The 27,818-nt window shown below is 47.2% G+C and overlaps 9 protein-coding genes and 2 non-coding genes across 11 annotated transcripts; 4 read left to right on the top strand and 7 right to left on the bottom strand. All coding sequences in view use genetic code 12, as the record gives it.

Moving 5' to 3' along the window:
• Nucleotides 1-76: 76 nt before the first annotated feature.
• Nucleotides 77-2,764, bottom strand: CXQ87_004075 (uncharacterized protein; the record flags this gene model as incomplete). Its single annotated transcript, XM_025482527.1, has 1 exon — nucleotides 77-2,764. One exon carries the CDS (start codon nucleotides 2,762-2,764, stop codon nucleotides 77-79), a length of 2,688 nt encoding a protein of 895 aa, XP_025337145.1.
• Nucleotides 2,765-4,034: 1,270 nt separating this feature from the next.
• On the bottom strand, nucleotides 4,035-5,024 carry YST1 (40S ribosomal protein uS2; the record flags this gene model as incomplete). Its single annotated transcript, XM_025482526.1, has 2 exons — nucleotides 4,035-4,739; nucleotides 4,935-5,024. The coding sequence occupies 2 exons, from the start codon at nucleotides 5,022-5,024 to the stop codon at nucleotides 4,035-4,037; spliced, it is 795 nt and encodes a 264-aa protein (XP_025337144.1).
• A 2,020-nt stretch (nucleotides 5,025-7,044) lies between these two features.
• CXQ87_004073 (uncharacterized protein) lies at nucleotides 7,045-12,197 on the top strand (the record flags this gene model as incomplete). Its single annotated transcript, XM_025482525.1, has 2 exons — nucleotides 7,045-8,804; nucleotides 10,403-12,197. The coding sequence occupies 2 exons, from the start codon at nucleotides 7,045-7,047 to the stop codon at nucleotides 12,195-12,197; spliced, it is 3,555 nt and encodes a 1,184-aa protein (XP_025337143.1).
• Nucleotides 12,198-12,314: 117 nt separating this feature from the next.
• On the bottom strand, nucleotides 12,315-12,692 carry CXQ87_004072 (uncharacterized protein; the record flags this gene model as incomplete). Its single annotated transcript, XM_025482524.1, has 1 exon — nucleotides 12,315-12,692. One exon carries the CDS (start codon nucleotides 12,690-12,692, stop codon nucleotides 12,315-12,317), a length of 378 nt encoding a protein of 125 aa, XP_025337142.1.
• A 1,379-nt stretch (nucleotides 12,693-14,071) lies between these two features.
• Nucleotides 14,072-16,105, top strand: GPI1 (phosphatidylinositol N-acetylglucosaminyltransferase; the record flags this gene model as incomplete). The annotated part of the gene is made up of 4 exons (XM_025482523.1): nucleotides 14,072-14,382; nucleotides 14,427-14,562; nucleotides 14,607-16,029; nucleotides 16,053-16,105. The coding sequence occupies 4 exons, from the start codon at nucleotides 14,072-14,074 to the stop codon at nucleotides 16,103-16,105; spliced, it is 1,923 nt and encodes a 640-aa protein (XP_025337141.1).
• An 86-nt stretch (nucleotides 16,106-16,191) lies between these two features.
• Nucleotides 16,192-17,355, bottom strand: CXQ87_004070 (nicotinamide-nucleotide adenylyltransferase; the record flags this gene model as incomplete). The annotated part of the gene is made up of 1 exon (XM_025482522.1): nucleotides 16,192-17,355. The coding sequence occupies one exon, from the start codon at nucleotides 17,353-17,355 to the stop codon at nucleotides 16,192-16,194; it is 1,164 nt and encodes a 387-aa protein (XP_025337140.1).
• Nucleotides 17,356-17,503: 148 nt separating this feature from the next.
• Nucleotides 17,504-17,596, bottom strand: CXQ87_004069. Its single transcript has one exon. It is a non-coding gene; the product is annotated as a tRNA-Ser (tRNA).
• Nucleotides 17,597-18,975: 1,379 nt separating this feature from the next.
• SUT1 (Sut1p) lies at nucleotides 18,976-19,845 on the bottom strand (the record flags this gene model as incomplete). The annotated part of the gene is made up of 1 exon (XM_025482521.1): nucleotides 18,976-19,845. One exon carries the CDS (start codon nucleotides 19,843-19,845, stop codon nucleotides 18,976-18,978), a length of 870 nt encoding a protein of 289 aa, XP_025337139.1.
• A 3,328-nt stretch (nucleotides 19,846-23,173) lies between these two features.
• On the bottom strand, nucleotides 23,174-23,246 carry CXQ87_004067. The gene has a single exon. It is a non-coding gene; the product is annotated as a tRNA-Arg (tRNA).
• A 1,380-nt stretch (nucleotides 23,247-24,626) lies between these two features.
• CXQ87_004066 (uncharacterized protein) lies at nucleotides 24,627-25,973 on the top strand (the record flags this gene model as incomplete). The annotated part of the gene is made up of 1 exon (XM_025482520.1): nucleotides 24,627-25,973. One exon carries the CDS (start codon nucleotides 24,627-24,629, stop codon nucleotides 25,971-25,973), a length of 1,347 nt encoding a protein of 448 aa, XP_025337138.1.
• An 823-nt stretch (nucleotides 25,974-26,796) lies between these two features.
• Nucleotides 26,797-27,705, top strand: CXQ87_004065 (glucose-6-phosphate 1-epimerase; the record flags this gene model as incomplete). The annotated part of the gene is made up of 1 exon (XM_025482519.1): nucleotides 26,797-27,705. The coding sequence occupies one exon, from the start codon at nucleotides 26,797-26,799 to the stop codon at nucleotides 27,703-27,705; it is 909 nt and encodes a 302-aa protein (XP_025337137.1).
• Between the last annotated feature and the right edge of the window lie 113 nt (nucleotides 27,706-27,818).

Below are 27,818 nucleotides of genomic sequence, written 5' to 3'. Positions count from 1 at the left end.
CTTTCCTTAACCTTGTGCCAGACTACGGCGTGTGCAAAGCATTTGAGCTCATGGTCAGTAACATTTTTTAATATGCTTATTTATATGAGAGGGTGGCATTGTCCAAGTCGAAGGAGACCCTGCTGAAACGGGGCCGCTTGGCCCTCTTTTTGGCAATCACCTCGCTGAGAATCTCCAACATGTCGAGCTCGAACACGTTTCGCTCATTGACTCTGTCATAATCCCTCTTGGGCTCGAACCCGGCGCCAATCTTCTCGACAGCACCAATGTCAATAGGCGCAAGGTCGCCTAAGTTTGGTTCACCAGGAACCCCTATCTCTCGCTTAACCTCCACATCAAATTCATCGTCATCTCTGACTCGTTCATACTTTTGTAGAAGATGCTGCTTACCCTCCTGCTGGTACAGGTAAGCCTCAATGCCATTGGCAACATCGCCTCTGATGTCCTCCCATTCGATGCCGAGCAACTTGCTTCCGACAGACCGTCTGTATTGGAAATAGTCGTGGAGCCAGCGTAGCATTGTCTCCTTAGTGGCTTCGAATTTGCGGGGAATCGTTCTAGAAACAAGTTCAACAGTGGATTTCAGTTTGCTAGCAATCTTCTTTCTGCTGGCTGCTGAGAGTGGACCGTCTTTGACAAGCGGTTTGTAAAGATTAGATGGAGTCGATGTTGCAAAACGATCACGCATTTCTTGAAGCCCCTCGACGGGAAACTCAGGAGTAGTTAGCTTCTGTCTGTCTTCATCAAGAACAGGTTTTCTGTTTTCTTCCACAAGCGAGCCGACTGATGGAGCGGGTCTCTTCCTCTTGTGTGGCTTTTCGACAACAGGTTTTTCTGAAATCAGTGAGGAGCTAGAAGGAGGTTCAGGAACAGGCGGAGCAGCCGCAGCAGGCTGGGCGGCTTGAACAGCAGGGATATCTTGAACCGGCTGGGGAGGCTGGATAGGCTGGACTGGCTCAACAGCCATGGGCTCAGGTTTCACCTCAGGCTCCTCCTGGTGAGGAAGCGTAGAATCATCAACGTTCATCAGGTCGTCCTGGTCTTCTGGGTATGCAGTTGAACCCAGACCAGAACCATCATTAAGTTGCGTTTGAATTTTCTGGCGCTCTCTTCTGCTTTTGTTGCCCTTCTTCGGGAGAGGATTGTGGGCGTCAGTGGACAAATGCATCATACGAGTGTGGTACATTTGAATGGCATACTCAACCTCATAGTCTGCATCGACATCGTAGTTGGGCAATTCAGCCTCGGCGATGTAATCCAAGGGAGGAATAGTGTGTGCGTTAAAAGGATTGTCTGCAATCTCCTCAGCCGTGAAATTTGTTTCGAGGTAGGTGTACATGAGCCAGAGGAATCTTCGGGAACGGCACTTGGGGTGGATTTCGTCGTTCAAGAAGAACTCCATGAATTTATTCTGAGGGCCTGGAGAAGCCTTGATGAAACGGAACTTCTCCAGGAAAGAATCGTGCTCGTAAGAATCGTCATAATGGAAGGGGATGTTTTGGAAAAAGGTTGACATGAGAAAGATCAACTTGATGACGTTGGTGTTGGGCCTCTTCAGGTCCCGGTTCTTAAAAAGGTCAAGTAGCGTGAGGAGGTGTTTCTGGTCGTCACAGACCGCTTTAAGAATTGTCTTTAAACGAGGGGTATCCTGCAATGGTCTTGAGTCGCCGTCGCCAGAGGTTTGGAGCGACGGAATCAGGTGGTATGTTCGAAGCGCAGAACGCATATCTGGGACAAAATTAACGGTCGTGTTCATTCTGCCGGCATTAACTAGAAGACACACTTTGCTCACGGCAACGCCCATGTCTTTTTCCTTGATCAAACGTTCACGGAGAATCTTGGACAGTTTATTCGACTCAGCCAAAGTACGCACATATAGTTCTGCAAAGGTAAGTTTGGGCCCGTTGGCGGCATTTGTAACCTCGCAGTAAGGAAAGTAGTTTGTGAAGCAGCGTGTTTCGTCGGTAAAGAGCTCGTGGAGGAAATCGTACTGGATATCTTTCCTCCAGAAAGGCTCACCGTCAGCTTTCTTGAGGTACTTGTAGCCACGAGAGATTTCTCTGAAATCCGGCGGAAGCTGGCCGGCCTCTGGAGACATTGCGCTCTCGGGCAGACCGTGGTGCTCCTCCTTGTGCTCCTTGGCTGGAGTCTGTGGTTTGGCTTCCGTTTTGTCGTTTCCAGGAAGTTGAGGGTCTGTGATGTCCAGGATTCTAGGTTCCACTGACGGCTTTGCTGGTGTAGTCTGCTGGCCAGGATCAGTTCCAGCGTTAAGCGGAGCCACAGGCTGGGTAGCTGGAACGGCAGGATTGGCTTGTGGAGCAGATCCTGTAAGTCTAGGATCTCTTTCGAGAGCCGGCTCGTGGATTCTAGGATCCTGATTGGTCTGATTTTCCACAGCGTTAAAGCCCTCCCGGGCCGCTTGCGGCTGCGGTATCGTCGAAGGCAACGGAACCTCCCTTTGAGGAGCTGGAGCTTCCTGACCTCCTCCCATAAGGCTATCGATGGAAAATGGCTTATATGGTGCCACCGGCTCGGACTTTACCGGCTCGGGTTTCCATGAATTCTGGCTAGGCGACGCTTCAGCAGCAGAAGGCCCGTTGTGGCCAATTGACAGCTCCTGGGTAGGCTCTTTGGAGATGTGAGGTTGGGCTTCGGAATGTGGTTTTTCCGGAGCCGAGGTGGAAGGGTCCGTTTTGGGATCCTGGCCGGCGCTATTTTCGGCCTCCGGCGCCAGGTACGTGTCGTGGATCGGGTCGTAGTTCATGATCCTGACAATGACGGTAGTGTTGCAACTTCGTGGTGAGGGTCGTGTCTGTGCAGACTGTTGATGTGGTTGGTGGGGTGTGTTAGTGTGGAATTTGGGGCGGCGGAATTTTGGGCAGTTTTTGGGGGAGAGGTTTTGGGGGTGTAGAGCAATTTTGGAATTGTTGGATTTTGTTGGATTTTGGTGATTTTGGGCTTTGGAGATGTAGGTATATGAGACCTCGTGGTTTCGCAGCCACTATGTATTAGGCGGTGATGTGGAGGGTGGAGAATTGAGGAAAAGCAGGGTGGAGTTATGGAGATGAATGAATGATGTATTTATAAGTAATTGAATGGATTTGTTTTTTTCTTTTTTTTTTTTTTTTTTTTTTTTTGTAGTTTGGTTAAGGCTTGTGCTTACGAGTGGTAGGCTGGTGGTGTGATAGAGACATGAGACATGGTACTGTGGGCGATAATGGCATGACAAATAAGTTTTTGAAAAGGGCATTTTATGAAATTGTTGAAAAGTTCTCCCCAAACAAGTGCTCCTAAGATGATAGACAGCTCCGTTGGTGACCCTGCTCTAGAATGGTCAACAGTCTCTCAATGAGATCCCAAGATAAAATGAATTGCATTGGTACTTTGCCTCTCAATAATGGCTTATTGATGCTGGAAGCTATTAACGCTGACTATTAGGCTTACTGAAAAACATACTGACTGTGAATTCATGAGATACAATCTCCACTGCAGTAGTTCAATCTATAGATCTCAGTCGAATTGTCCAGTTCAAAGCTATTCTCAACTTCGACTTCGTATGTCCCGAATTATAGTAAATGAAGAGACCAGATTGGTGAAGTCAATTCACTCCCCCAGGTTGAAAGTAAGCAAATGCTAGAGTCCATTTCTAAGAGCTTTTGATACCATTTAAAGTCATTGCAGCCATTTCAGATTATTGTAGAGGCAGAAGTTGCTTACAAGTGATCGATTTTTGAATCTACGAAGAGAGGGTCTATTAGATGCCAACCGTTCTATTTTTGACTTTTAAGGAGAAGGAGTCTTGTAGCTCGACATTGCAATTTCGTTGCCCTACTGACTGTCGACCATATCCACCAACCCAGAACATCTTTCTATAAATACAACAACAAAAGACAAGACCACTCTCATCAGATATAATAATAATCGCTACAGCTTCCCAGACAGTGTGATATGTATTGCATCGGTTACTAACTAGCGCTTCACCGAACAGCCCCACTACGGCATGCTCTTCCATTAAATTTATTGTAAATTTACACTTACCACTGCGAAGCAGCAGCCTCCTCACCGGCAGCAGTGACACCAGAGTCGGCCCAGTCCTCGACGTTGGTCTCGGCGTTCCACTCGGTCTCAGGCTCCTGTGGAGCTTCCTCGGTCTCCTCTGGAGCAGCAGCAGCACGAGCCTCCTCGGCAGCGTTCTGCTCAATCTCCTCAGGGTCTCTGTAGAAGTACAAGTCAGGCATGACGGACCACTCCTGCTGTCTGTCTGGGATGATGCCTCTCAATCTCAAGACTTCTCTGGCAATCAACCACCAGATCAAACCGATCGAGTGCTTACCCTTGTTGTTACATGGGATGGCCACGTCGACGTACTCGGAAGGAGAGTCCACGTCGGACAAGGCAATGACGGGGATGTTCACGTAGGAAGACTCCTTGATGGCCTGGGCATCGGTTCTTGGGTCAGTGACAATCACCAATCTTGGCTCCTTGAAAGAACGGGTGATGTAGTTGGTGAAGTTACCTGGGGTGAATCTGCCAGCAATAGGGGTGGCGCCGGTGTGGGCAGCGAACTTCAACACGGCTCTCTGACCGAAAGTTCTAGAGGAGCACACAACAACGTCGGAGGCGTTAGGAATGGCAGCAATGATTCTGGCAGCCAACACGATCTTCTCCCAGGTCTTGGAGATGTCGATCACGTTGACACCGTCGGGTCTGGTCTTGTAAACGTATGGCTTGTTGTGGACCTGATGGTTAGTATTTGGATGGAAAGTGATGGGGAGGGCAGTTCAATGAAGGTTTGCAGTCTGACGACCTGGACAATATGGATGGCTCAAAGTTCGAAAAGCTCGAAAAGCTCCTCAAAAACATCATTATTTCTCTGAACATCGCCTGGATGCTGGATCTCAAGGACCCTCCGCTTTAGCTTCTCAATTACATACCTGGACGTTCTTGGAGCCCAAGTGCACGTTGGCAGCCAACAACAACTTGGCGTCCTCAGCGGTCAAGTTAAAAGATTCAGGCAAAGACATGATACCGGTACCGTTTGTGGAGTATGGATGAAGGAATCTTTTTTTTTAAAAGAGGTGGAAAAAATTGGTATGAAAATTTCTCGCAGTGTGCATGGGGCACCTGCTCAGAGTATGGGTGGTGCACGGGTTTCGCAGCGGTCGATTTATCTGTCTCGCTTTTAACGCTGACGGGTGTCGCTGGTAGTGAGATATGTGGCTATGTGCAGGATATAGATGGTTCCCATGGTCACGTGAGACTTCTATGGTGGAGTCTCCGCCTGTGTTTAGGGCTCGAGCCCTGGATGTGGTGGGGGCTATCAAAAGTCGATTGAACGGCCCATGATGTTGATTGGTTATTTGAAGCGATTTTTTGGTGGGATTGATTCAATGAAATAATCCCCAGTCGATGCCAGGCTATTTGGGTCTTGATTTTGTGGTGCCCTTCAGTGAGCAGTCTCACCATAGAGAAGGAAATGAACTACATAGATTCGGAACAATTTGCAGCTGGGGGAGGCACGAGAGAGGCAGAGAAGAATATATATGGATTTACGATAGTTAGAGCCATGATAGACGGATTGCTCTCTAAAGGAGTGATAAGTGTACTAGTGTAGCCTGTCAAGAGGGACTGTAGTATTCGAAATCGAAGACACTTATGGAGTACATTAGTAGTGGAATACTATGAGCTTCTTAGGTAATCTACTCTGAAAAGTGGCACCTTACTCTCATCAGTGCTTCGTGAGGCTAGTTAGTGAGTATTTGGTGAATATGCTAGACTTGTAACTTGGTGGTACAGCAGAGTTGTATCAATGGTATACTATGGACATTGAAAGAATGAGACATTTAAAGAAGGAGAGTATCGACGTGTGAGATACTAAAGGTACTTTAAAATTAGTCTTCAAGGTTTCTTTGGCATTCGAAGAAGTGTGGCTTGAGGTTGCAGCCACGGTTGGTTAAATGATGGTACCAATAGACTTTTCGCCTTGCATTTTACCAGCAAAAATCTTCAAAACATTAAAATAGAGAATATTTGGCGTAGGGTCCTTTCAGGCTGTTTTTGTAGTTGTATCAATCTAATCCAGAGAAGGTCCAATTGGTACGTTATCAATGGCAACATAACTTTCCCTAAGCGTTTATTCCACCGTTCTTTAAAGCTTTTTCTTTTTTCCTTTTCAACAGCCACGTCCCTAAATATACTTCGTCGCACTTCAAAGAATGTGGCCTAGTCAATTGCAATCATGATCTGCGGCAAAGCTCCACTAGCTCTCGTTGGATCCAAACTCCAAGTTTCATGCTTGTTGGTCCAGTTACAAAAGAGCATCTACCTTAAATCCCTAAGGCTTGTTCCAAGTCAAGTCCAGATAAGAGAAGTACCATCTATTCTCCCAACTGCTTCATTACACTACCAATCTCTAACTTCCCACTTATCCGAAGACACCTCCACAAACGAAACCAAGGCCATCCCAGATTACCAGCTAGATATTCCACAAAACCCCTTTGTATCCCTCCACATATGATCCCACTAGCAACTGCGGTGTTTGGGTAAACCGCCAAAACGGCAAACGCTCAAATCAGCTGCAACAAGGGCAACCCCAGAGCACCAACGAAAACCACAAAATCCCATATACTGACATTTCCACAAATCGCCATCGAACAATGTGTATCCAAAGAGTGTGGCTGAAGCTCGCTTATGCGAGTCTAAACGGATAACTTTTCCTATCCACTTTTTAAGAAACTACTTGTGAATCGCTTTTATGGCTACATTTCAAAATCTAAGCACCCTACAGGATCCTCTCCTTCTCCTGATCCTGTCGCAACCGGTATCAACAAAATCCGCCACCGGTTTCCCAAAACGGCAACCCCACCAGAAATTCCAAAAAACAATCCAAATCTCCAATCCAGTCGTTTCAGATTTTTTCTCCTTCTTTAACTTATCTTTACTTTTGGGTACCCTAGGGGTCCTGTAGCAACTGACAGGGGTGCGGCACGAACGGCACCAAAAGTATATATAGGGACGCCTTCGCACTAGATAAGATTTGAGATTATGGCTACTGAGGAAGCAGGGAGTGCACACAAGCACGTCTCTGGGTTGCAGCCTGATCAAGATGGCCACCAAGGAGGCCGGAACAGAACCGCCACGGAGGTCTCTCCGCTTATTTCAACGGCTCCGGCGCTCACGGAGACACGCGTGTTGAACCCTGCTGTGGAACATCCGGAAAGTTCCGATCCAAACCCGAAAAACTCCGCCGTCGAAGAGGTTGCTGAGGTTGCCTCCATCAACTCCAACCATTCAGACAAGGACTGGCTCAGCCATGTGAGCTCGTTGCTGTTGTGGGCACTGCCGCTCATCCGGTTGTGTATTCTTTTGTTTCTTGCCGGTGTGGGAATCACCGTATCGCAACCTTCCATGGACGTTATCTACTATAAATTGGCGTGCCAGAGTCTCATGAAGAATAGTCTTGCTCCACCTGCCGAGTTCCGCTGTGACCCTGTCCAATCGCAGCAGATCGTGTCCACGTACCTCATGTGGGACAATATCGTGCAACTGGCGGTTTCGTTGGCCACATGCACCAAGGTGAGTGCTCTTTCGGATATCTACGGTCGAAAGCCGTTCCTCACCGCTTTTATTCTGTGCTTTTGCGTGACATACTATATCTATTATTTCCTCATGCTGACGTCGCTGGGCTTCCCCATGTGGGGTTTGTGGGCTGCTACGGCGTTAGGTTCATGCACTGGAGGCCTGGCTGCCTTCATGGCGCTTTTTAAGGCGTACATTACCGATATCACCGTGGCGCTGGAGCGTGTCAGTGGCATCAGTTTCTGTCTTGTTTCCTTCACTGCAGGCCAGCTTGTGGGGCCGCTTTTGTCGTCAGTCTTGCTTTCCCACGCTAGAAGGAACGAGAAGATTCCCAAGATTCCTCGTGTTTCTGATCCCTCTATTGCGTCGTCTTTTGCAGTGGATCCCGCTAATTTGGTGCCCCGTTCGGAGCTCGTGCCGCTCAAAGCAAGCCTATTCATATTTACCTTGGCGGCGATCTTCTGTTTTGTTCTTCTTCTCGAGCTGCGCTCTGAGAAGTCCAGAATGAAGTCCAGATCGGCCTCTGTCATCCTGCTTCAGGCTCCAAGGCCCCATCTCCCCACATTGTCGTCCAGAATCTGGCACGGCTTCACCAGCTTCATTGAGCCTCTTCAGCTTCTTACGTTCCCCACCAAACTACGCACTGAGGAAAACGCCCACAACTTCAAGAAAATCCGCTTGTGTGTTTTTCTTCTTTCCATAGCCGAGCTCTTTTTCGGCGTCACCATCTTGCTGACCATGATTGTGGAGCCGCAGTACACCATCTACAAGTACGAGTGGGATTCGGTGACGATCCTGAATTTCCTGATGGGCCGGTCGGTGGCCCAGATCTTCGGGTTGGCGGTGTTTTTGCCCCTAGTGTACAAGCACATTTTCCCCAGATTCAAGCATCTTCGTCCCGTTGCAAACACCTTTGATGCTGCTGATTCCTGGGTCATGGGAAGCGGAATGTTTTTATACGCTTTAGACCATCTAGGCAAAGCGTTTGCACCTACAGGAACCGTCTTCGTCGGACTTGCCTTAGCTGGCTCTTTGGCTACTGTAGTGGGTCCTGTGGCAGCAGCGGCTCCAGTGAAATTTTTCCCATCCTCCAAAGTTGGTGAGTTCTACGGTGCTCTTGCACTCGCTCAAGGGATCATCAGCCTTGTTGCTCCCATGGTGGTGACAAGTTTGTATACCCACGGTGTCAAGCACGGCTTCCCAGGATTGTCTTACATTTACACTGCGTCGATCTTAATGACATGCTGTGCCTGTGTTGTGACGGCCAGAATGGCTGTGAGGGGAAAACGCTCTGTTTCGCCTTCAGTATAGACTATTGCCCTCGGCGGGCACTATTTATTCGTGGTCCCACGATCGTTCTCTGGTAGAATTAGATATTATAGAGTGTGGATGCGTAGAGCGATTAAGTTTGCGGTGGTCTATTTCGTCATAGTATTCTGAAGTTATGTCTTGAAGTCTGTCTTTTTATCACATCGTATAATCACCATCAAGTATCATGGTCACTTTCTCTACATCTTTTTAGAGACGAATTTTATGTCAAAAGCCCTACTGAAGAGGAAAATGGGTTTTTGCTTCAAACCAGTTGTCAATTTCATTCTTGAGGACCCTTTGCTATGGATAGAGTTACCTACCACTGTGAGACAGATACTATTCAGAGATCATACCTGATACTATCGAATTTCCTTAAATCTTTCGGAATCCCAAACCTCTTCCTTCTAGGGTTTCTTTGTCTGTTCGTAAAACAGTGATCTTTTTGGAGATAACACTTAATTTTCACCAATTCCCTCTGGCCTCATACTACATCTTCCTATCATCGAATCTACATTCAATTCTCCGATTTACCCGTTTACTCCTGATTTGCCCCATCTCCACAATTAACCGAAAATTACCAACAGGATTCTAGACTACATTCCCGACAATTGCTGTCAGGTGCCGTTTACATTTTTCATTGTACTGCGATCACCAACAATGGTCCGCCAATAGTCCCAGTGCCCAACCGAATTCGTTCTATAATCTTTTTTTTTTTTTTTTTTTTTTTTTTTTTTTTTTTCCCTTTTTATTAAACCAATCAAAAAAATGGCTTACACAATCAAATCTTCACTCCACTCCACCGGGGACGAATCTCCAAAGTCATGCTCCATAAGACCCTCTCTTTACCTTCTCTTAACCCACCTGCTGCAGCCATCTGCACCACACCCATTCTGCCTTTTTCGTCACATGAGATTTTCTTAAAAATATGTCATTTTTCATTGGATCCGTTTTTCCTTTTCTGGTCCTCCACATGAAAAAACCCTGGGTCCGCTTCGGCCTCGATTTACCCAATGAGCCCCATGTATTCAGCCTCACCTGTGCGGCTGCAGCCCCATCGACCCCAGAAACTGCAATCTCGGCCATTGGATGGCGAAAGTTGAAGCATTTCAAATTCCATAAAAAAATCGATGACTTCATGACTTTCGCCTTTTCTTGAATTATGAAATCATGATTTTTTGAGGGACCCCCACGAAATTGCACAGCACTTTGGCAGCGCCGTTTCTTGGCTGGGGCGCTTGTGTGCACACCCTGCTCTGTTCCGAGCCTGTTCCGATGTCGCTCCGATTCTCCGTTGAGCACGCCGCTTGGCCCAATTAGGAAAGTGCCATTGAAACCCCTCGCTTATTCGACTTTCCCGACCCAGCAAACCCTCGCGCCAGAAAGGCTGTTGCACTTTCTCCTGCAAAAATACTTTGGTCCTGCATATAGACCCGAGCCCACAGTAGCAGCTTCCACTTATCTATTTCATCGACTTTCCACCCCATACCACTCCTCTTTATGGCTCGATTCCAAGGCCCGACAACTCCACCGTGTTGGAGCACGCCGCTGATGACACCTATACTGCACTTGACAACGATGCCGAACACATGGATGAAGATGCAGCCTGGCTTCGGGAACAGAGAGATTCCAATAAGAACTTGCACTGGCTCAAGAGGCCTTCGGTGATTATGTTGGGTATTTGTATCTGGATGGCTTCAGCTTCTCACACAAGCGGTGAAGGTACGCGTCAGGCGTTGACTTTCAAGTTGGCGTGTAACACGATTTCAGAAGGTTCAGGCACTTGTGATTCCACAGAGACTCAGTTGCTTGTATCGAAGCTCCAGCAGTACTATGCTGTCTGTCTGGGAGTTATCACGATGTTTGCTTCAGGAAAAGTCGGCCCGCTTTCGGACCAGTACGGCCGTAAGGCGTTTATGTTGGCTGTGGTGATTGGCTTGTTCTTGGGTAAGTTGCTGAAACTTATAGTGATGCTGAGCTTCAATGAGTTGCAGTTCACGCTTATGGTGCTCACGGAGGTGTTGCAGAACATTGGCGGTGGTATAGTGTGTTACGTGACGTTGGCATCGTGCTACGTTTCTGATATTGCCGAAACCCACCAGAGAACGTACTTTTTGGGTATCAACATGGCGGCGCTTTTTCTTGGTTTCTCTATTGGGCCGCTTATCGGTAACGCCTTGTTGAGGTGGGGCACGGGAGGCGCTGATTCCAAGGAAGCCGCTAACACCATCACTCCAGGCGAGTTCCTCCCATTGAAGTTTGAATTGTGCCTTTATGCTACCTTGATGGTGCTTTTGGCCTTTGTCTTGCCAGAATCTCGTTCAGAAAAGGCCCGCCAGAAGTCTAGATCGCTCTCTCGCTCACTGCTGATTGCCCTGATTCCTCAGGAAAGCCTGATCACCGCCAAAGGCTCGATTTTGCTTAGACAGCTCAACTTCTTGCGTCCTGTCAGACTCATCTTCTACCCCAAGGACTCTGTGCCAGCTTCTAGACACCGCTCTATTCGTGCCTACAGAACGGCCGTGGTGGTGCTTTTCTTCACTGAGTGTATCATGGTTTCGCTCGTCATTCCTCTTGGTGAGATTTTCATTCTCTACGGTATCTGGAGATTCAAATGGGGCGCCACCGACATTGGCCACCTTCTTGCCGTTTCCAGTTCCTCGAGAGCATTCATGCTTATCGTGCTTTCGCCAATCATCCACCACAAGTTCTTTGAAGGGCTTCTCAAACTCAAGGTTCACCATAAATACCTCGATGATGTGGACTTTGGCATGATCGCGCTGGCGTTTGCCATAGAGATAATCGGCATGGCGTTGCTTTCGATGGCCGGCTCGGGCGGCATTTTCTTGATCTGCTTGATCTTCACCTCCTTTGGCACTTTGGCTGGTCCAGCTCTCAATTCTGCCATTGTCAAATTCTACCCTGAGCTGCGAATTGGAGAGGTTTTTGGCGCCATGGCGCTTATCAAAAACACGTTGGGAATTGTGGTCCCTCTTTCGATGTTGGCGCTTTACAAATTTGCCTTGAAGAGCTGGCTGTTCCCACAGGTGGTGTTCTTGTTCATGGCCGCCTGCTTCTTCGTTTTCCTTCTTGCGGTTTCCTACGTCAAATGGGTGCTTTACAAGGAGCACCAATACTTGGCCTTGCTGGGAAGCTCGCTTACTCCATCGTCATCCTCGTCGTCTCTTTCAGCACTCAACGAGGGTTCAGATTCAGAGACGCCAAGTGCTCCAAACACGCCAAAACCAGACAGCACGCCCAGAAGGTCGCTGTCGCCCAACCATTCCCGCAACGCCAGTTTCTCCGTTTAAATGTGTACATACGAGGAGAGGAACTGATCAGACACTAGGACCTGGTCCTGCTACACTGCCGCATAGCTTAATTGACTCTTACAACTCCAATTACCAGTATACATGCATTACGTAGCTTCATGGCTTGTCGAGTACCCTCTTTATGAGGTGTTCCTTTATATCTGGCGGGATAGACTTCAACACTCTTGCCGCTGTACGATAGTAAGGAAGGTCGGGGTCGTCCAAAAGCACAAGCATTCCCCTGACGTACAGAAGAGCCTCTTCTTCCAGGTCCCCTTTAGCCATCCTATTGTGGGCGGTCGTCACGAGGCACTCAAGTATGGCCTCTGCTTCGCTCATGTTCTGATTCTTCTTTGCGGGTTGAAGAGAATCATGAAGAACCTGGCGTAACTCGGGGTGTTTCTTGACACTGATAGGCTGGATGCCCTTGTAAGGAGTTTGGATGAAGAGGGAGGTGTAGCAGACTTTGGAGGGTGATTTTATGTGGCGAGGCATGAAGAAGAAGTAGTTGAAGTTGGGTGTGTTTTTGCAGCCATTCGCAGGCTTTTATAGTGGGGGTTGGAGGGGTGAAGTAGTAGGGGAGGGTTATGAAATATATGGAATTGACAAGTTCTAGCAATGTAGCATTATTCATAAAAGCTGCCGCCTAGTAAATGAAGTGTATTGGTTGGTTTGTTGCGGTGGTCAGTTGAGATGTTCGAACTTGATCAGGTCAGAAGCAAAGTTACTATGGTCAATTTAGGGTTTGAGAAATTCGAGTGTATAGCTTTTTTTTTTATGTCTTTAATGTAAGAATGTTTGTCTTCAAAGGCTCGGGCTTGTCTCCCAAGGCTTCTGTTGCAGATGGCTGTTAATGGTGCCCTTGTAGAACATTGGGTACCACGAGAACCCAATGATTCAAACGCAATAAGCCGTTTTTCTGGCCGTTGTTCTACGATTCTTAAACTCCTCTTACTTCTCTATGTGGTCGATATCCTAGATCAAGAAAGAATTGTGCATCTGACGTATGGTTAATTGATGTTCAAGCTGGGTCAGAAGGAAGGTCAAGTCTGTGATTATCCATTGGGGTGGACGTTTGTGTCATAAAGGTCAATCAAGTGCCTTCTTCTGGTATTAAGAATGAAAAGATGCTTTCTCCCAAGGCTCCTCTTGAAGATGTTGGTGTATGTTGCCCTTGTAGTACAAGTGTACCCAGAGGACTCAATGATTCAATGGCAAAGGCGGTATATTTGGACATTGTTCTTAGTTTCTGGGACACTTTTGCACTCTATATAACCCCTGTATCTAAAACCAATCAGATTTGTACATTTGACGTGACCTTCAGGGGGCAATTTGATAAGGGTTTAGATATGAAGTCTAGCCTACCATCTGAAATGAAAGCCACTTGTAACAATGGAACTGGGCATCAAAAGTTCACACCTAGATGTAGATCTTTCTAAAAATTTGTCAATTCCAGCCTTTCCAAGGAGATGAAGCCACTCTTAAGTATATCTAATCCCACGGCCACTAAGTAGTGACAGTGATCTGGACTCACCAGAACCTCTATCCAAGAAAAGCATCTAATTTAAGAAACTCCTTCTTTTGGATAATCACCCTTCCTCTATCAAAAAGCCCCTTCTTCACAACCTCAATACTCTTCATCACCCCCACTAGAATGGTTGCAAAATCCACCTGATTCTCAATACCACACCACTTCTCCAAACCCCAAACAGCCAATTCACCAATCAACGAAACCAAATCCCGAAATCCAAAGCCCCTATTCAACTTCCATTTATTACATTACAAATCCCCAAATCCCCAAAACCTAAACCTCTACCACCCCATTATCTGCCATCTCACCCACCTACACACTCATGTAACGCGAAATCAACTACATGGACTCGGTGCCTTTGGAGCTCCAGAAACTCGTATTGTGGCGAACCGTGGGTGTATTTTTCGCTGTCTCCTTCCTTTACCTCCTGATCATCGGTTTTTTCACATTTTCCGTCTTGCCCAGGTACAAAGTGCCCGAAAACAAGAGACCACCTTTACTGCCACGACCCAGCTTCTTATCAAGAGGAAGCTTCCAGGCACTTTCCGCTTCAAATAGCCCGGAATCGCTGCCCCAGAAACGCAAAAACGGCTTCTATCAGCAGCCTAACAACAGCAGCAGGTACCTACGCAGAGATAGCTTTGGTGCTGAGTTGTGATGCATATCCACGTGTACTTGCCTCTAGACGTGGCCAAAAGGCGACAGGGGTACTTGGTGGGGCACAGGCTGGCGCTGGCGGTGGTGGTGGTGCAGTTTTTCCGGGAAATTCCGCCTCAATTGGGCGATTTGTCTGTGGTGGCTGTCATTGACCGTTCTACAGAAGGTTTGGACGGCGTCATAAGCTTGAAACACGAGGGTGGCCGCTTGGTGGGCCCGAGGACGGAAACACGTATACGCTGGTGCTGTTTCTGCCGCCCAATCTCCGAAACTTGGAGTATTTCACTGTGGATGCCATCTTGCTTCAAAGCACAGGCTCCGAAAAGAGCCCCAGAGACTTTGCTGAGTTTGGCAAGACCACGCCGTCGGACGCGTTTGACGACGAGGTGCTAGAGAAAATCAATTGCTGCCAAAGCGATAGGGCTACTCTAAACAGACTCAACAAACGCTCATGGAGACTACCTGCAAAACCTGCCAAATGGCTACCGAGTCAGATCCTCCAGGGCCTCCATTTCCTCGTTTCTTGCATTATCAGCATTCTAGTGTGTCTTCTAGACGGGCTTAATTACCCCATTATGGGCACTTCATTGGTTGAGGTATCTGCTTTCTTTAGACAACTTGACCTCCGCCTTCGCCAGGTTGCATACTTCCCAGCTCAGTTTCTCTTCTACAGAAACTCTGCAATTCTCACGGATCCCAGTTCGGACTGGCCTCACTTGTTGCAGCTTCCGCTGTATAACGAGAAGTACAATATCAACAACTCCAACTATATCAACCTTTACAATTCCATCTGGCTCATTGTCAACGATATTCTCATTGGCATCACCGTCTACAGACTTGCATCCCAACGAGCTTACTTGGTGAACTTCCTCAACATTAATATACTCAGCGAGATGGCCTTGAAATACCTTCGTCTGTTGGTCTTATGGGTCGCTTCTGAACACCCCTACGGATTTAAGCTCAATGACGAGCTCGGCAAGTTTATGGGGCTGATGTTCATTTGGACGTTAGATGTCTGGACCCTGGTGTTTGATCTGGTGCTAGAAATCGCCCTGAAAAAGCCATACTCGATTGTCCTTGCGGGTCTTATAAAATGCATCTGCTACATGGGTGTGCTGTTTCTGATAGCCGCTTTCACCGACTACATTGCTGTGGTGACCCTTCATATCCACTTCTTCACAATTGTGACCACCAAAGTGTACCATCGCCAAACTGAGGCGCTCAAGTCCCTTTGGCAGTTATTCCGGGGAAAGAAGTACAATGTCTTGCGTCATCGTATTGACAATCTCGATGAAGAGCAGTTTCGTGTGGATCGTTTGCTTTTGGGGACACTTCTCTTCACCATCTTGGTCTATTTGCTCCCAACGACGTTTGCCTTCTATTTGCTATTCTACGCAGCTAAAGCCATCATCTTCACGGTTGCAAAGTGGTGTGCCAAGCTTCTTGTGGTGTTAAACATGTATCCATTATTTGTGCTTCTCCTCAAGCTTAAGAATTCACGTCGTTTACAAGGTGGAATTGTTTTTGAGTCTCTAGGAGGTTCCAAATCCACCAATTGGCTCCTCATGAGTAACAAGGCGCTCACGCGAGACGAAATATTCGTCAACTTCTGGCACGTTCTCCGGAATGAGGGCAAGGTCGAACGTATATTTCTAAACTTCGCTCAGGGCTGTCCCATGCGTATGAGGAACACAATCTCTATGAAGTTTCATTACCTTAGGCTTCCAGCGCGGTATGAAATGTTGCGGGATCTCTGGCAGACTCGCCGGCCAACCTAACTCAGGATGTCTATTAATTTGGTTGAGTCTAATCAGCCTTATCGCTCATGACCTGCTTCACTGGTTCCGTATCGTTAATGTAGAGCTTGTGCTCCTGGATGTATCGAATCACAGAGTTTGGTAAGAGGTACTGAACCAGCATACCACGACGCACGAACAAACGGATCTTGGTGGACAGAATGTCGTTGTAAATAAGCTGTTTGATCACAAGGACGTTGCGCCGGTGCTCATACATGATATCGTGACTCAACAAGAAACTTCTGACATCGGAACCAGTACGCTCGACAATGAGACAGCCGTACTTGCCCAAAATGTGGTGCAAATCCTGGTCAGCCCAAACGTCGGGCTCGCCCATAGACTCAATAAGGTCTCCACCAGCCAAAAGCATGATCTTCACACCACGGGTCTCTCCCAGCTGCGTGCGAATGCCGCCTCTTTTGACGTTGATTTCCTCGTTAAAGTGGTCCAACACAAGTGCCGTGCGGGTGTACTTTGGCTGCAAAGATTCCCAAGCATCCACCATAAGCCAGGAGGACGTTCTTTCACAGGCCAACTCGCACATACGCACACGGTGGTGCAGCGGTGCTAGACCCTGTTTCTTGTAATTGTCGGAAACAGGAGAGTAGTAACCTCCCACCACTTCGAAACGGGTCTGCTCGGTGATAGCATCAAGGGCCATTTCGAACATCCGCAAGTGCAAATACGTGATGGGTGAGAAGGAGCCGCACGCCACAATGACTAATGGGTACTTGGAGTCGTCCGAGAGAGTAGTTGCCAATCTGTGGCTGGGGAACTCGTACTTGTCGAGCGATTTAGCCTGTCTTTGAACGCCATGGGGCACCTCCTCAAGATCGGCAATCTGCAGCAGTCTCACCTTGATGGTAGGAGGAAGAATTCTCTCCTCGCTATATTGCCGTTGCTTCAAAGGCACTTCCTCGTCACTCAGGGAATTCATCAAGTCCGTGTGCTTCCTGGGAATCTTTGAATGAATGTGCAGCAGGGGTTCCTTTTCAGGCTTCCCGCTAGCAGCCACCGAGGGGTGAGGAGTGGGTGCATCGACGTCTCCACCCAAATCAGCCAAAACCAAAGGTTGGATGGGCATGTTTTGTGGGATTTTGTCAGAATGAGCAGGGGGCTCAATGTTCCGATTAAGCGATGGAGGCGTGAAATTGGGGTCGTTAGTTGGGTCCATCTTGTTAGTCTTGTAGTATACAAATAAAAGGCCCTGGGGCTAGGGCAAAAGACGTCAGAAATTGTGGTGGAGCATGTAGAAAAAACTCGGATGTAGAACACAATTAGTCACGTGAGCGGTCAAGGCGATAAGAACACAAAAAAAATTTCGTTACAGACAGGATTCGAACCTGCGCAGGCAATGCCCAACACCTAAGCTGCAGGGTAGCAGGGTGTCGCCTTAACCACTCGGCCACTGTAACCAATGTAAGGAAATGGGTCTGTGAATGGTATATATTGTGCAAAATAAAGGGATATTCGAAACGGCATATTTGGCTTGTTTTAAATGTTATTTGGGTTTCAATTAAACTTCCTACAGATTTTGAGATCTCTAGCTGCAAAATTGGGCTCAGAATCTCGATTTTTGTTTCTGGATATGGGTTTTTCACAGTCCCAACGGGAATATGGCCACCACAGCCCGGTAAAGTTGCCATTTTTTAGATAGAATAGGAGACTTATCATAGACAATTAGTCAATTGATCGGGTTTCCGGTCGAGATTATCGCTTTTCGGTCTACCTTTCTACTGGATCGGATGCATGCTGAGTTTACGAATGAACAAGGCATTGTCTCCTCAAACGGAGGATTTATTTACGGCCGTTTTTCTTGAGCCAGTCGTCCCAATGAATCATTGAAACAATCGTATCTGCTTGGCTGAAGATGTTATTATGTGAACTTTAGAGGGTCATGAATCCCATCATACATGCAACCTCTTCCAAATAGCCAGTCCAAATATTCATTGCCTTGACAAATATTCAATGTTTCTTTGTCAGACCGTTGCAATCATACTAAAATAAAGTGAAGCGTCCAACCGAAAACCTAATTTAACTCGCTGGATTCATCGATTATCAGAGTCGAAGCCAAGCCACATACCACGATTCAGAGTCGCTTTATTTAAAGCAATCAAAATCAAGTTGACTGTCATTTTAAGGCATATTTAAAATCTGCTGAATCATGTTTTGTCAAATATTGGTCAATCAATCTCAATTCTATCCAAACGCCAATGAACCTAATAGAGACACGGAGTTACAGAAATTCAACGTTTCTCCTCAAAACAAGCCCCGTCTAAGAATATTATTTAAGGTTTTAGGAAAGTGTCAAATTTACCTGCTAAGCTTAATTCTTCGGCTAATTTTCACACACTTTCCTAATCCATAGGCACACCGGACCACACAAACCCGTCGAATCGGGAGGCCACAAAACTAGCAAATTAAAATATATAAACAATTTCAATAATAAAGGTTATCTGCATTTTGAAAATACATTCCACATAGACGGAATTACCCCAAGTGGGGTCTTATCGGCGCCTCGGCATTAGACCCTCGGTCTACTCCACATCTCCGAAAGTCCGATTATCACCTTCAATTATCAACGGTGGCTACACGCTTCTTAAACCAAAATCTATTAGTACCCGTACCAATACTATGTAAACTTTTAGAACACTGGGTTCGTGAAATGAATGTGGGGCTGTTGCCGAGGGTGAAATGCAACCAGGCGGCTATAATACAGAGATTAATGTCTGGGGTGAATGTGAGAAGCGGGAGCATGGAAAAGACTGTTCTGTGGGGCCTCAGCCAGCCACTATTAAGCAAAAGAACATTCGGAGTCCTTCTTCACGCATCCCACACACTTGTTCAACTTCACGTTCATCACACACTTCACTTTTCTCTTACGACAAGCAGCACACGAGCTTTTTCTGGCAGAAGCAGCCACCTCCAGGCGCTTCTTGATTTTGGAAGGAGCCTTGGGCGAAGAAAGCACCGAAACGGAGCCCACGGCGCTGAGCAGGCTGCTTCTTTTGCTGTGCACAATGTCCTCTTTGGTGAAACCCTTGGAGAAGCAGCATTCGAGCTCTCTGGTGGCACACGAGGAACAAGGTCTGAATTTGACGAGTTTGCCGTTGGAAACAACCAACGAGAAGCTCTCGCCATGTGGGATAGCGTCACCGCTGAGAAGCTTGGATCTGGACGTCTCGTCAAGACCCGCCATTTCCTCGGCTTCTTCTTCGTCAACGTTTCTGCTGAGAAGCACAACCTCAGCGTTGCACTTGACCTTACGAGCTCTGCACGAGTCGCAACTAGGCCCGAGTCTCTGTCTTCTCTTCTTTTCGCTCAAATCAGAACTGGCAAGCTGTGGAGAAGAAGATCCAGAAACCGGAGACGAGGACTCGAGTCTGGGAGAACCGCCCTGGGACAGTTCCAGCGCAGAACGGTAAGTGGCGACATTCTGAGAGTACTGGTAGCTCTGGAGACCCAGAAGGCTGCGGTGTGTGGTGAAGTTATTGTGAGAAACAAGATTGTCTTCAGTAAGGCCGTTGACAGATGCAATGGGCGGAAGAGCCACTCTGGCAGCATCGTGGTATTGAACTGCAGGGGCGTAGTGGGAACACAGATGAGTGACTGCCCGGTCACCATTTCTCATGATGGAGTAGGAAAGAAGGTCGTTGGACAACATGACTGTGTGGGGGAAGGCGGCGGGAAGTAGCTTGTAGTATTAAAACGTTTCTAGTTCAAAAGGTTGATGAACTTTGTGATGACTCTAAATGTGTGACTGGCTCTGACGAGATGCTGGGTGAGTCTTAGACGTGGTGATATGCAAAGGAAAGGCCCGGATAAATTAAGGTTCCGGATTGATCCTAGTGGTTTTTTTCAAAGATAGGTTAACTTGACTTGGGTCCGGCCGAGTGAAGTGATTTAGGAAAAATTCGATAGAATGGGGGAGGATGGGTATATATACGGCAGGCATCACCGAAAGTCCGATTTACATGTGCCAAATGGATAACCCCCGGAAGTCGAGGCCGGAAGTGAGGCAGACATGATTACCTCGGACTTGAGTGCTTCGCCGACCCCGCCAACTGCACACAAGCCGTCACTATCGTTGAGATCCGGGGAGGCTGCCGGCACGCGACATGGAAAAAACCGGGTGAGAAAAAATGTCCGATGCCCGCCATGGACCCACGCCGCCCGTCGAGGGCATATGCTCTGGAAGCCTCTCTTCCGTGCTATATGTAGGCCCAGCGTCCGGTTTCTCCGGTCGTCCTACGGAACGCCAAAGTTTTGCAAAAGTTCCTTCTAAGCTATGGGTTTGGAGGACCCCGCGTAGCCCACTTCTTCGTGTAAGGGGCGGGACCAAGGCGGGCTCGGGGTGGGAAAACGTTCTTTGTGTGAGGACGGCTAGCTGCAGGCCTCCATTGATCCGAGCGAACAGCCCGCCGTCTCACTGTGTGCAGTGCTGAACGTCGACATCTGCAGGACGCTGACTCAATGATTTCTTCGCGCCTCGGTATTGAGTCAAAACCCCTCGCGCCCTGGCGAAGTCCGACCGTCGCCTCCGGACCCGCCATCGGAGGCGCGGGCCCTCACATTTCGAGGGTCAGCCCCACCCTCGGAATTGCCCCGATTAGCACGATTAACAGCCCTCGGTTTTATTAACACCAATTACGTCGTTCATTTAAAAAAGCAATGAGGTCCCGCACGTGACGCTCCCCATCAGAGTCAGCCCTCCTCCACGTTGAACGGCATTGTGACACTTTGAGCCATGCTCAATGAAAAAGCACAACTTTCCATAAAAGAAAAAAAGAAAATTGTTTGAGACCTTTTTTCCCCACGCCGGGGTGGGTGCTCCGCTGCCCCGTACAAGCGTTGTTCTTGCCCATTGTCAAGCCCAGGGATCGGGGAGTGGCTCTTTTCGCAGCCACATGAAAACGGTACCTGTATGCAGGTCCATATCCGGGCCACGTTCAAAGTCGGTCTTCCCCAAGTCCAAATCCAGCGAGATTTGCGTAGTGCAGAGACATGAGTGTCCATTACGGTGTGCCAAATTTTCAAATCCATTCCGCCTCCCAATGCGGAGATACCGAGGGGCCACTGATGGCGGGCTCCGTCTTGTGTGCAGTACGATAAGGACCCGTACCGAGGAGCCTCAAGCAACCTGAATAGGCTAATGCCCTGGCGGTGTGATTTTCGCCTCATGGCGCCTCGAGCTTTGAAGTGGCTAAACGGCCATTTTCACATTGGCTTTGACGAGTGAGAGAAGAAAAAGAAAAAGAAAAAAAAAAGAATGTAAGCTTAAAGTTGCAGAAGATGGAGAATTGGAGAAGACGGAGAAGTGGAGAATGGCACTTTTCCAGAAAAGCAGATGAAAGAAATTTCCACACCTTCGGACTCGCCCATGCCCGGATAATCATTACCGTCTTTTTCTCGTGCACAACCCCGACCTGTAGGGTATAACCTCGGAGGCTGTGTGGTGTCTGATAATTTGCACCCGCTCAGTGCAGTCAAAGCTGTATTGTTCCTTTGGTCCCAGTCAATGGCATTGTCATTGGCCGGAAGCGGGCCGCCGTTTACTAGTGAATTTTTAATGTAATGATCGATAAAAAAAATTTGAATTGATTGCCAGCGGTTTGGTGAAAGTGGAGGGCTGATGGTAGGTCAATGAGTCCTCGGTTCGATACTCTAATATCAATCTCTTCTTTTGAAGTTTAGCCAACTCGACAAAGAGCATGTTTCTTCAAAAAATCCAAAGGTGGCTCCTTCGAATTGGTGGTATTGTTCGGTGAGGACGGCCTCGGACTTGTCAGGTTGAGTAGATCTTGGCGAGGAGCAGGGGCCGTTTTTGGCTGATTATGGAGTTTTTTCAGTGGGGTTCAAGCTGCCTTGGATTTGTCGATCCGGTTTGCTCCGTACGGAGAGCTGGTTTGCTCGTTAGTGGAAAAGCAGTGGATGGGTTTTGGATGTAGGTTTTAGATGTAGTGGTTTGGTGGTGGGGTTCTTGAGGAGGTGGGGTTATTGAGGAAGGAGGGTGATGAAGTAGAAATTTCTTGATCTGTAAGGGGGGTGTTGTTCTTGATTTGGTTTCTGGTGACTCAACGATGAGGTGGTTGCAATGCTGGAGGTCTGATAAAGAGGGGATCAAGATATGGGAACTAGAAGGGCTTTCAGATACGTCTTTCTAAATAAATTGCAAGTCTCTACATGTCTCTATGTTGTGCAATCGGCTTTACAATTCGATGCTGCCAACTTCGATTGTAATGGGTATGTTAAGGTGTGAGGACATATGATGAGATTAGTCTAGAGCAAGTGATGGGCCGTTTCAAGGAAACAAATTCTGGAAAAGCCTCCCTTGCCAATGAAGCTATTTTTGAATATAGTCATAGTCGTCAGGGTGGCTAGAGTGAAGATATGTCACAAGTCTCTCGCACTAACCTCGTTGGAGCCATAGAAGCCCCAACTCTAAACTTTATCTCGAACAATAGCAATAGCATTTCCTTACAGAATTTACCCTTGAAAGCTCAATAGAATTAAATTTGACAGTTCGTCAAACGTTGAGCCGCATAAGCGTTGTGACTAAGCCGTAGACAGCTTCAATGGGGATACCACCTGAAAGTCCCTAAACCTACCGAAAACAAGACTCAAAACTATGTGGGTTTTTTTTTTTTTTATTTTGATATTCTAGTTGGAAAAAGTAAATAAATATTAGACCTCTTTCACAAGAAAGCTCTGATGGAGTAGGGTATTGCGATGCCATAGGGTTGACCACCGATGAATCCTGGGAAAGGGAACAATTATTTTCACATTTTTTTGGTTAATTTTTTTGCTCTAGCCTGAGTGAGCTGCCCTGTCCATCGGATCTATCCAGATTATGAAAAAGACTCAATGATTTTTATACTCATTTTGCAAAAGCTAAAAGGAGAGCGGTTCAGGAAGAAGCCAGCCTGAAGTTGACATGATCATGAAACAGAGCTTAAAACGCTTCATGTTGGTAGATGAAAACGGCAAAAAAGAACCCACGCCGGGACTCGAACCCGGAATCTTTTGATTAGAAGTCAAATGCGCTAACCATTACGCCACGCAGGCGGGCTATTTGCACGAAAAATCTGCTGTGTATATATATGTTATTAGTTTTAAGCACTCTTTGGAGTAAACAATTACGTTTAAGATTGAATTTATAATATTTGTGATTCTATTATGCATCTCTGTTGCTCTCACGGTCTAGAAATGAGTGTGCACAGAGTTATAACTGGTTAAAGTTTGGGTAATGTCAACAGCTTGTTTGAATTAGAATAGACATTTGTAAGCTTGTCAATAGTGCCTGCGTTCTACTTAATATAAGCGCCCTAAAACTACTTAAAGTGAGAGAAATATCAAAGGGATTTGGCGTCCTCGTTATGAATTAATCGCAAATTTTGAACAAGTGCCTACACTTTTGGCTGAACATCAACGAAAGTTCCACTGTTGTTACCGGAAATTTCTTTTCAAACTTTGGCCTACAGTGCTGTTTCTTCCAGATGCTTCACAGCCAGTTCCCCATCGAGAAATCTTTGATGATCCACTCATCAGGTTGCAGCATCACCGTGAAGAATTGCAGTTTCTCAATTCTACCGCCATACCTGAGCCTTCTGATAGCAAATGATGACTTCTCGAAGGACCACCTCAAATCTATAGATATGGCTTCGACCAGACGAAGAATGCATCTCAAGAGAATTCAACAGAAGATCTTATTGGAGGTTGTTTCTATAGAGATATAGTTTTTTCACTCTAATAAAGAGGTATCAGTAAATAAATAAAAATAGAGCTGAACCAAGTGAAGATATTCCTGTACAGCCAAGCTGAATCAATATCAGCATACATTGACAAAGCAGGCATATTTCTAACCTGCGCCTATTGTTCCAGCATCACTCTGATGAGTTGACCTAAGTAAACGGATTGCCATTTGTGGGGACTTTTTGCCCAGGTTTGATGAACAGTTCTTTCGAACTGAAAAACATAAAAAAGCTTCTCAAAGTTCAATTTTGTACATTTGTCTCTCGCCTCGATACTGTGCTATTGTTCCTGGCATGTTCAAAGTTGCAGCCATTCAGTCCACCTCGTCCGCCGTTCCACCCAATATCGAAAACTCAAAAGTCTATGATTTATGAATGAAAATACCGACAATTAACGTATCCTGCTTTTTTTTTTTTTATCTCGTCCTTCCCTTTTTCACCTCCACCATACGACATGTCTCACGACAAAATGAGCATCAACATCAAACCACACCCCTCCTCGTACCACAGACCCACCAAACAGCCCGAATAATCAAACCCACCAAATCCCCCAAACCCTCCACCCTCAAAAATAACAAAAATCACAAAAAGTCATTCCAAACCTCCATTTCATCCTCTCCCTCCCGCCTTCCCCTTTCGGCAAAAGGTAAACACCCATCAGATATATCACCAAATCTGACCCGAAAGAACCACCATGCTCAACACTCCCATCAAGAAAATACGCAACTTGCGGCTTCTGCTGCCCCGCCTGCCGCTGCTGCCCGTGCGGTACCCGTCCATGAGCGACTTGCCGGCTCCTCAGGACCGTATGTTTGAAAACATGGTCGACAAGGGTTACTCCCAGACTTTCAGCAACTCCGTGCTCCAGGAGCTCGACCTCCGTGCCCAGGAGATATCGGGCCAGATAGAGCCGCTGCCGGAACGCAGGGAACGGAGAAAACGGTACCTGGGAGCCCACAAGCCGTTGTTCCAGAAGATGGAGTCCATTTCTTCACATTATGCTGCTTCACGGAACAGACTGCTGCCACGCCACGATGGCAGTGCTACGAAGAAGAGAAGGACACTTAACGGGCCGGAAGAGGTGTTTGGCAAGGAAAACGAGCTGCCGCTTAGGAGAAAGAACGAGACAGAACAGAAGATCGAAAAAGTGCTGCTTGGACAAGGCCCCACTTTGGCGCCTCCAGCGGCGGCCCAGTGGTCCAATGACAAAATAAGAGGTAATGCTTTCAACGGTGGCAAGGACTCCAGAACCGAAATGGGTGCATTTTCAGGCCACTTCAAATCGCCTACACACTCGCCAACACATTCACCAATGCATTCGCCTGAAACAGAACATTCTCCTTCACGTTTCACCAGAATCTCCCCCTCCAAGGGCCACATGAACTTGAACTCCTTGCTTGGAGACGATATGGACACTGAGGAGCCCAAGGAGGAGAGGGTTTTCGCCAAACCAATGCCCAAACAAAGACAATCGTCGCTCCAATTGGCTGGAGTTGCCCCTGGGCTTCAAAAGAAACCATCTCTGGCCAGCTTGCGTCTGCAAACACCCCAAAACACGCCCTCCTTCAAAACACCCACGCTTCAGAACAAACCATCCATACCCTCCCTTCAGAAAAAACCATCTATACCCTCCCTTCAGAAGAAACTGTCGATACCCACGCTTCAAAAAAAGCTGTCCATACCCACCCTCCAGCAAAAACCACTGACTCTGCTGTTGCAGAAACTGCCTACTTGTCGTTCTCTCAGACAACCCGAAAAATACCAGGCGCTTCAAAAGAAACCATCTGCTTCAAACCTCCAGAAGCCCACGAACCTTCAGAAGAAGCCATCTTCCGCCAGTCTCAAGCCCTCGGGATCCAGAAACTTCACCATTCCGCAGCCTTTTTCCCTCTACGATAGGCCCACGGTTCTGTCTTCACAAAAGACGCTTTCAAAAGAAAATGGCCGCTCTCCTAGTGGCATGTCCCTTAGTAGCATGAACTCTGACGTGAGCCAGCGGTCGCTTAGCAAGTTCCAGAAGTTCAAGAGCCGTTTCGCCTAGGACCCATCAGCTGCTGGCCAGCATGAACCTATAGACTCAGAAAAGCATTATTAGCATAACCAATGGACTGTTTATTGATATCGTTGATTGCAGAGCCCAGAGTGGTGATAGAGAAATATTAACCTCACCAAATTGTTCATTGAATACAGTAGACATTTCAACAGACCATTCCCATACCTCTTGAATGTGTGGTGTTTTTGGAGAGCTTCATTTTTATCGTTAGATCGACTTCATGCTTTAGGAATTATTGAGGTGCTTTATGCTTTTGTCGCCTGGGCTGTTTGTTTTGCAATCTAACACTGTCATGTTTCAGATTACCCCTTGGGCACCATGGTCATATAGAGCTGTGAATTGAAGTCCAGTATCTTTTTTATTGGTCGATCTGAATTGGTTGAATTTATCCTACACTTATTACATAGTGCTTCTAGATGCATGTTGATGTGTCAGAGCAAGATTGCCCCTATTGCCCCTTTTTGACACCTTAAAATTTTCAACATGTACTGAAAACAAATGGCGATACAATTGAATCAGGTAAGTTGGGGTTTAAAAAAAGCCCTGAAACATTCCACCCTTGTAGTGATATGGCCTAGGCAGCAATTGATACTTTTCACCACCACCTCAACACAGCAAGAATATATCATTTTCTGCCCACTTCTACAAACATGTAATAATAAGTACGAGAAAAACGAATTAAAATATTCTACTTCCTAGTACTTCAATCCATATGGGTCAGACTGGGGCACCTTTACACCCGTGCACCAGCGGCCTCACTATCTAACATTATCACCAATCTCCAACACCTACTACACCTCAGCAGCAATTGATGGCAGTGGAAGACCTCGGCGACAAAGTGCGCATTGTGCACCCCAAAAACCCAGACACCAATGTCACCATCCTTAAGTTTGGTGCCACGGTGATCTCGTGGAAGGAGAAAGGACAGGAGCAGCTCTGGCTTTCTGAAGGAGCCAAGTTGGATGGGCTGAAGGCTGTAAGAGGAGGAATTCCGCTTGTTTTTCCTGTTTTTGGAAAGGGCACCAACGAATCCGTTGTGAAGTTGCCTCAGCACGGTTTTGCTAGAAACTCGACTTGGGAGTTTTTGGGCCAGACTACCGAGGAACCCGTGGCTGTTCAATTCGGTCTTGGAAAAGAAAACGTTGATAAGGACACGTTTAGTCTCTGGGACGAGGGCAAAAACGACTTTACGTTGATTTTGACCGTCACGTTGGCGGAAGATTCCTTGACCACCGGCATTGAGGTGGAAAACACCGGCAACACCACCTTTGACTTCAATTGGTTGTTCCACACCTACTACAAGGTGGACGACGTCACAGACACGTTGGCCACTAATTTGATGGACCTGCGCTGCTTTGACCAGCTTTTGGGTGAGCATTATGTCGAAAAGCTGCCCATGCTCAGTTTCCAGGAGGAGTTCGACAGAATCTACAAGGACGTCGACATGCACAAGGTGATCCAGTTGGTGGACCGTGGCAACGTGTTGTTGACGTTGGAGAGACACAACTTGCCCGATGCGGTTGTATGGAACCCATGGATCAAGAAATCCGAGGGCATGGCGGACTTTTTGCCCAAGGACGGGTACTTGAAAATGTTGTGTGTAGAGCCGGGCCACGTTGGTCTGACGGTGAAGTTGGCCAAGGGCGAGAAGTGGTCTGCTGCTCAGAAGATGATTCCTCTGGGCGAGATCAAGGTCCAGACCAACATCTACGAGGCCTAGTGTTTAGGGCAAGACATTTGGATTTGGTAGATTGACCAGGAGAGTCTGGACCGTGTAGGAAGCAGATTGTGATGCGAGGTTGATTGATAAGGATCTGGGGGCGGCATTGTCTT

Source organism: Candidozyma duobushaemuli, assembly GCF_002926085.2.
Source record: "Candidozyma duobushaemuli strain B09383 chromosome Unknown D_B09383, whole genome shotgun sequence".
Classification (NCBI taxonomy): Eukaryota; Fungi; Ascomycota; class Pichiomycetes; order Serinales; family Metschnikowiaceae; genus Candidozyma; species Candidozyma duobushaemuli.
This window is presented reverse-complemented; position numbering and strand designations above follow the sequence as displayed.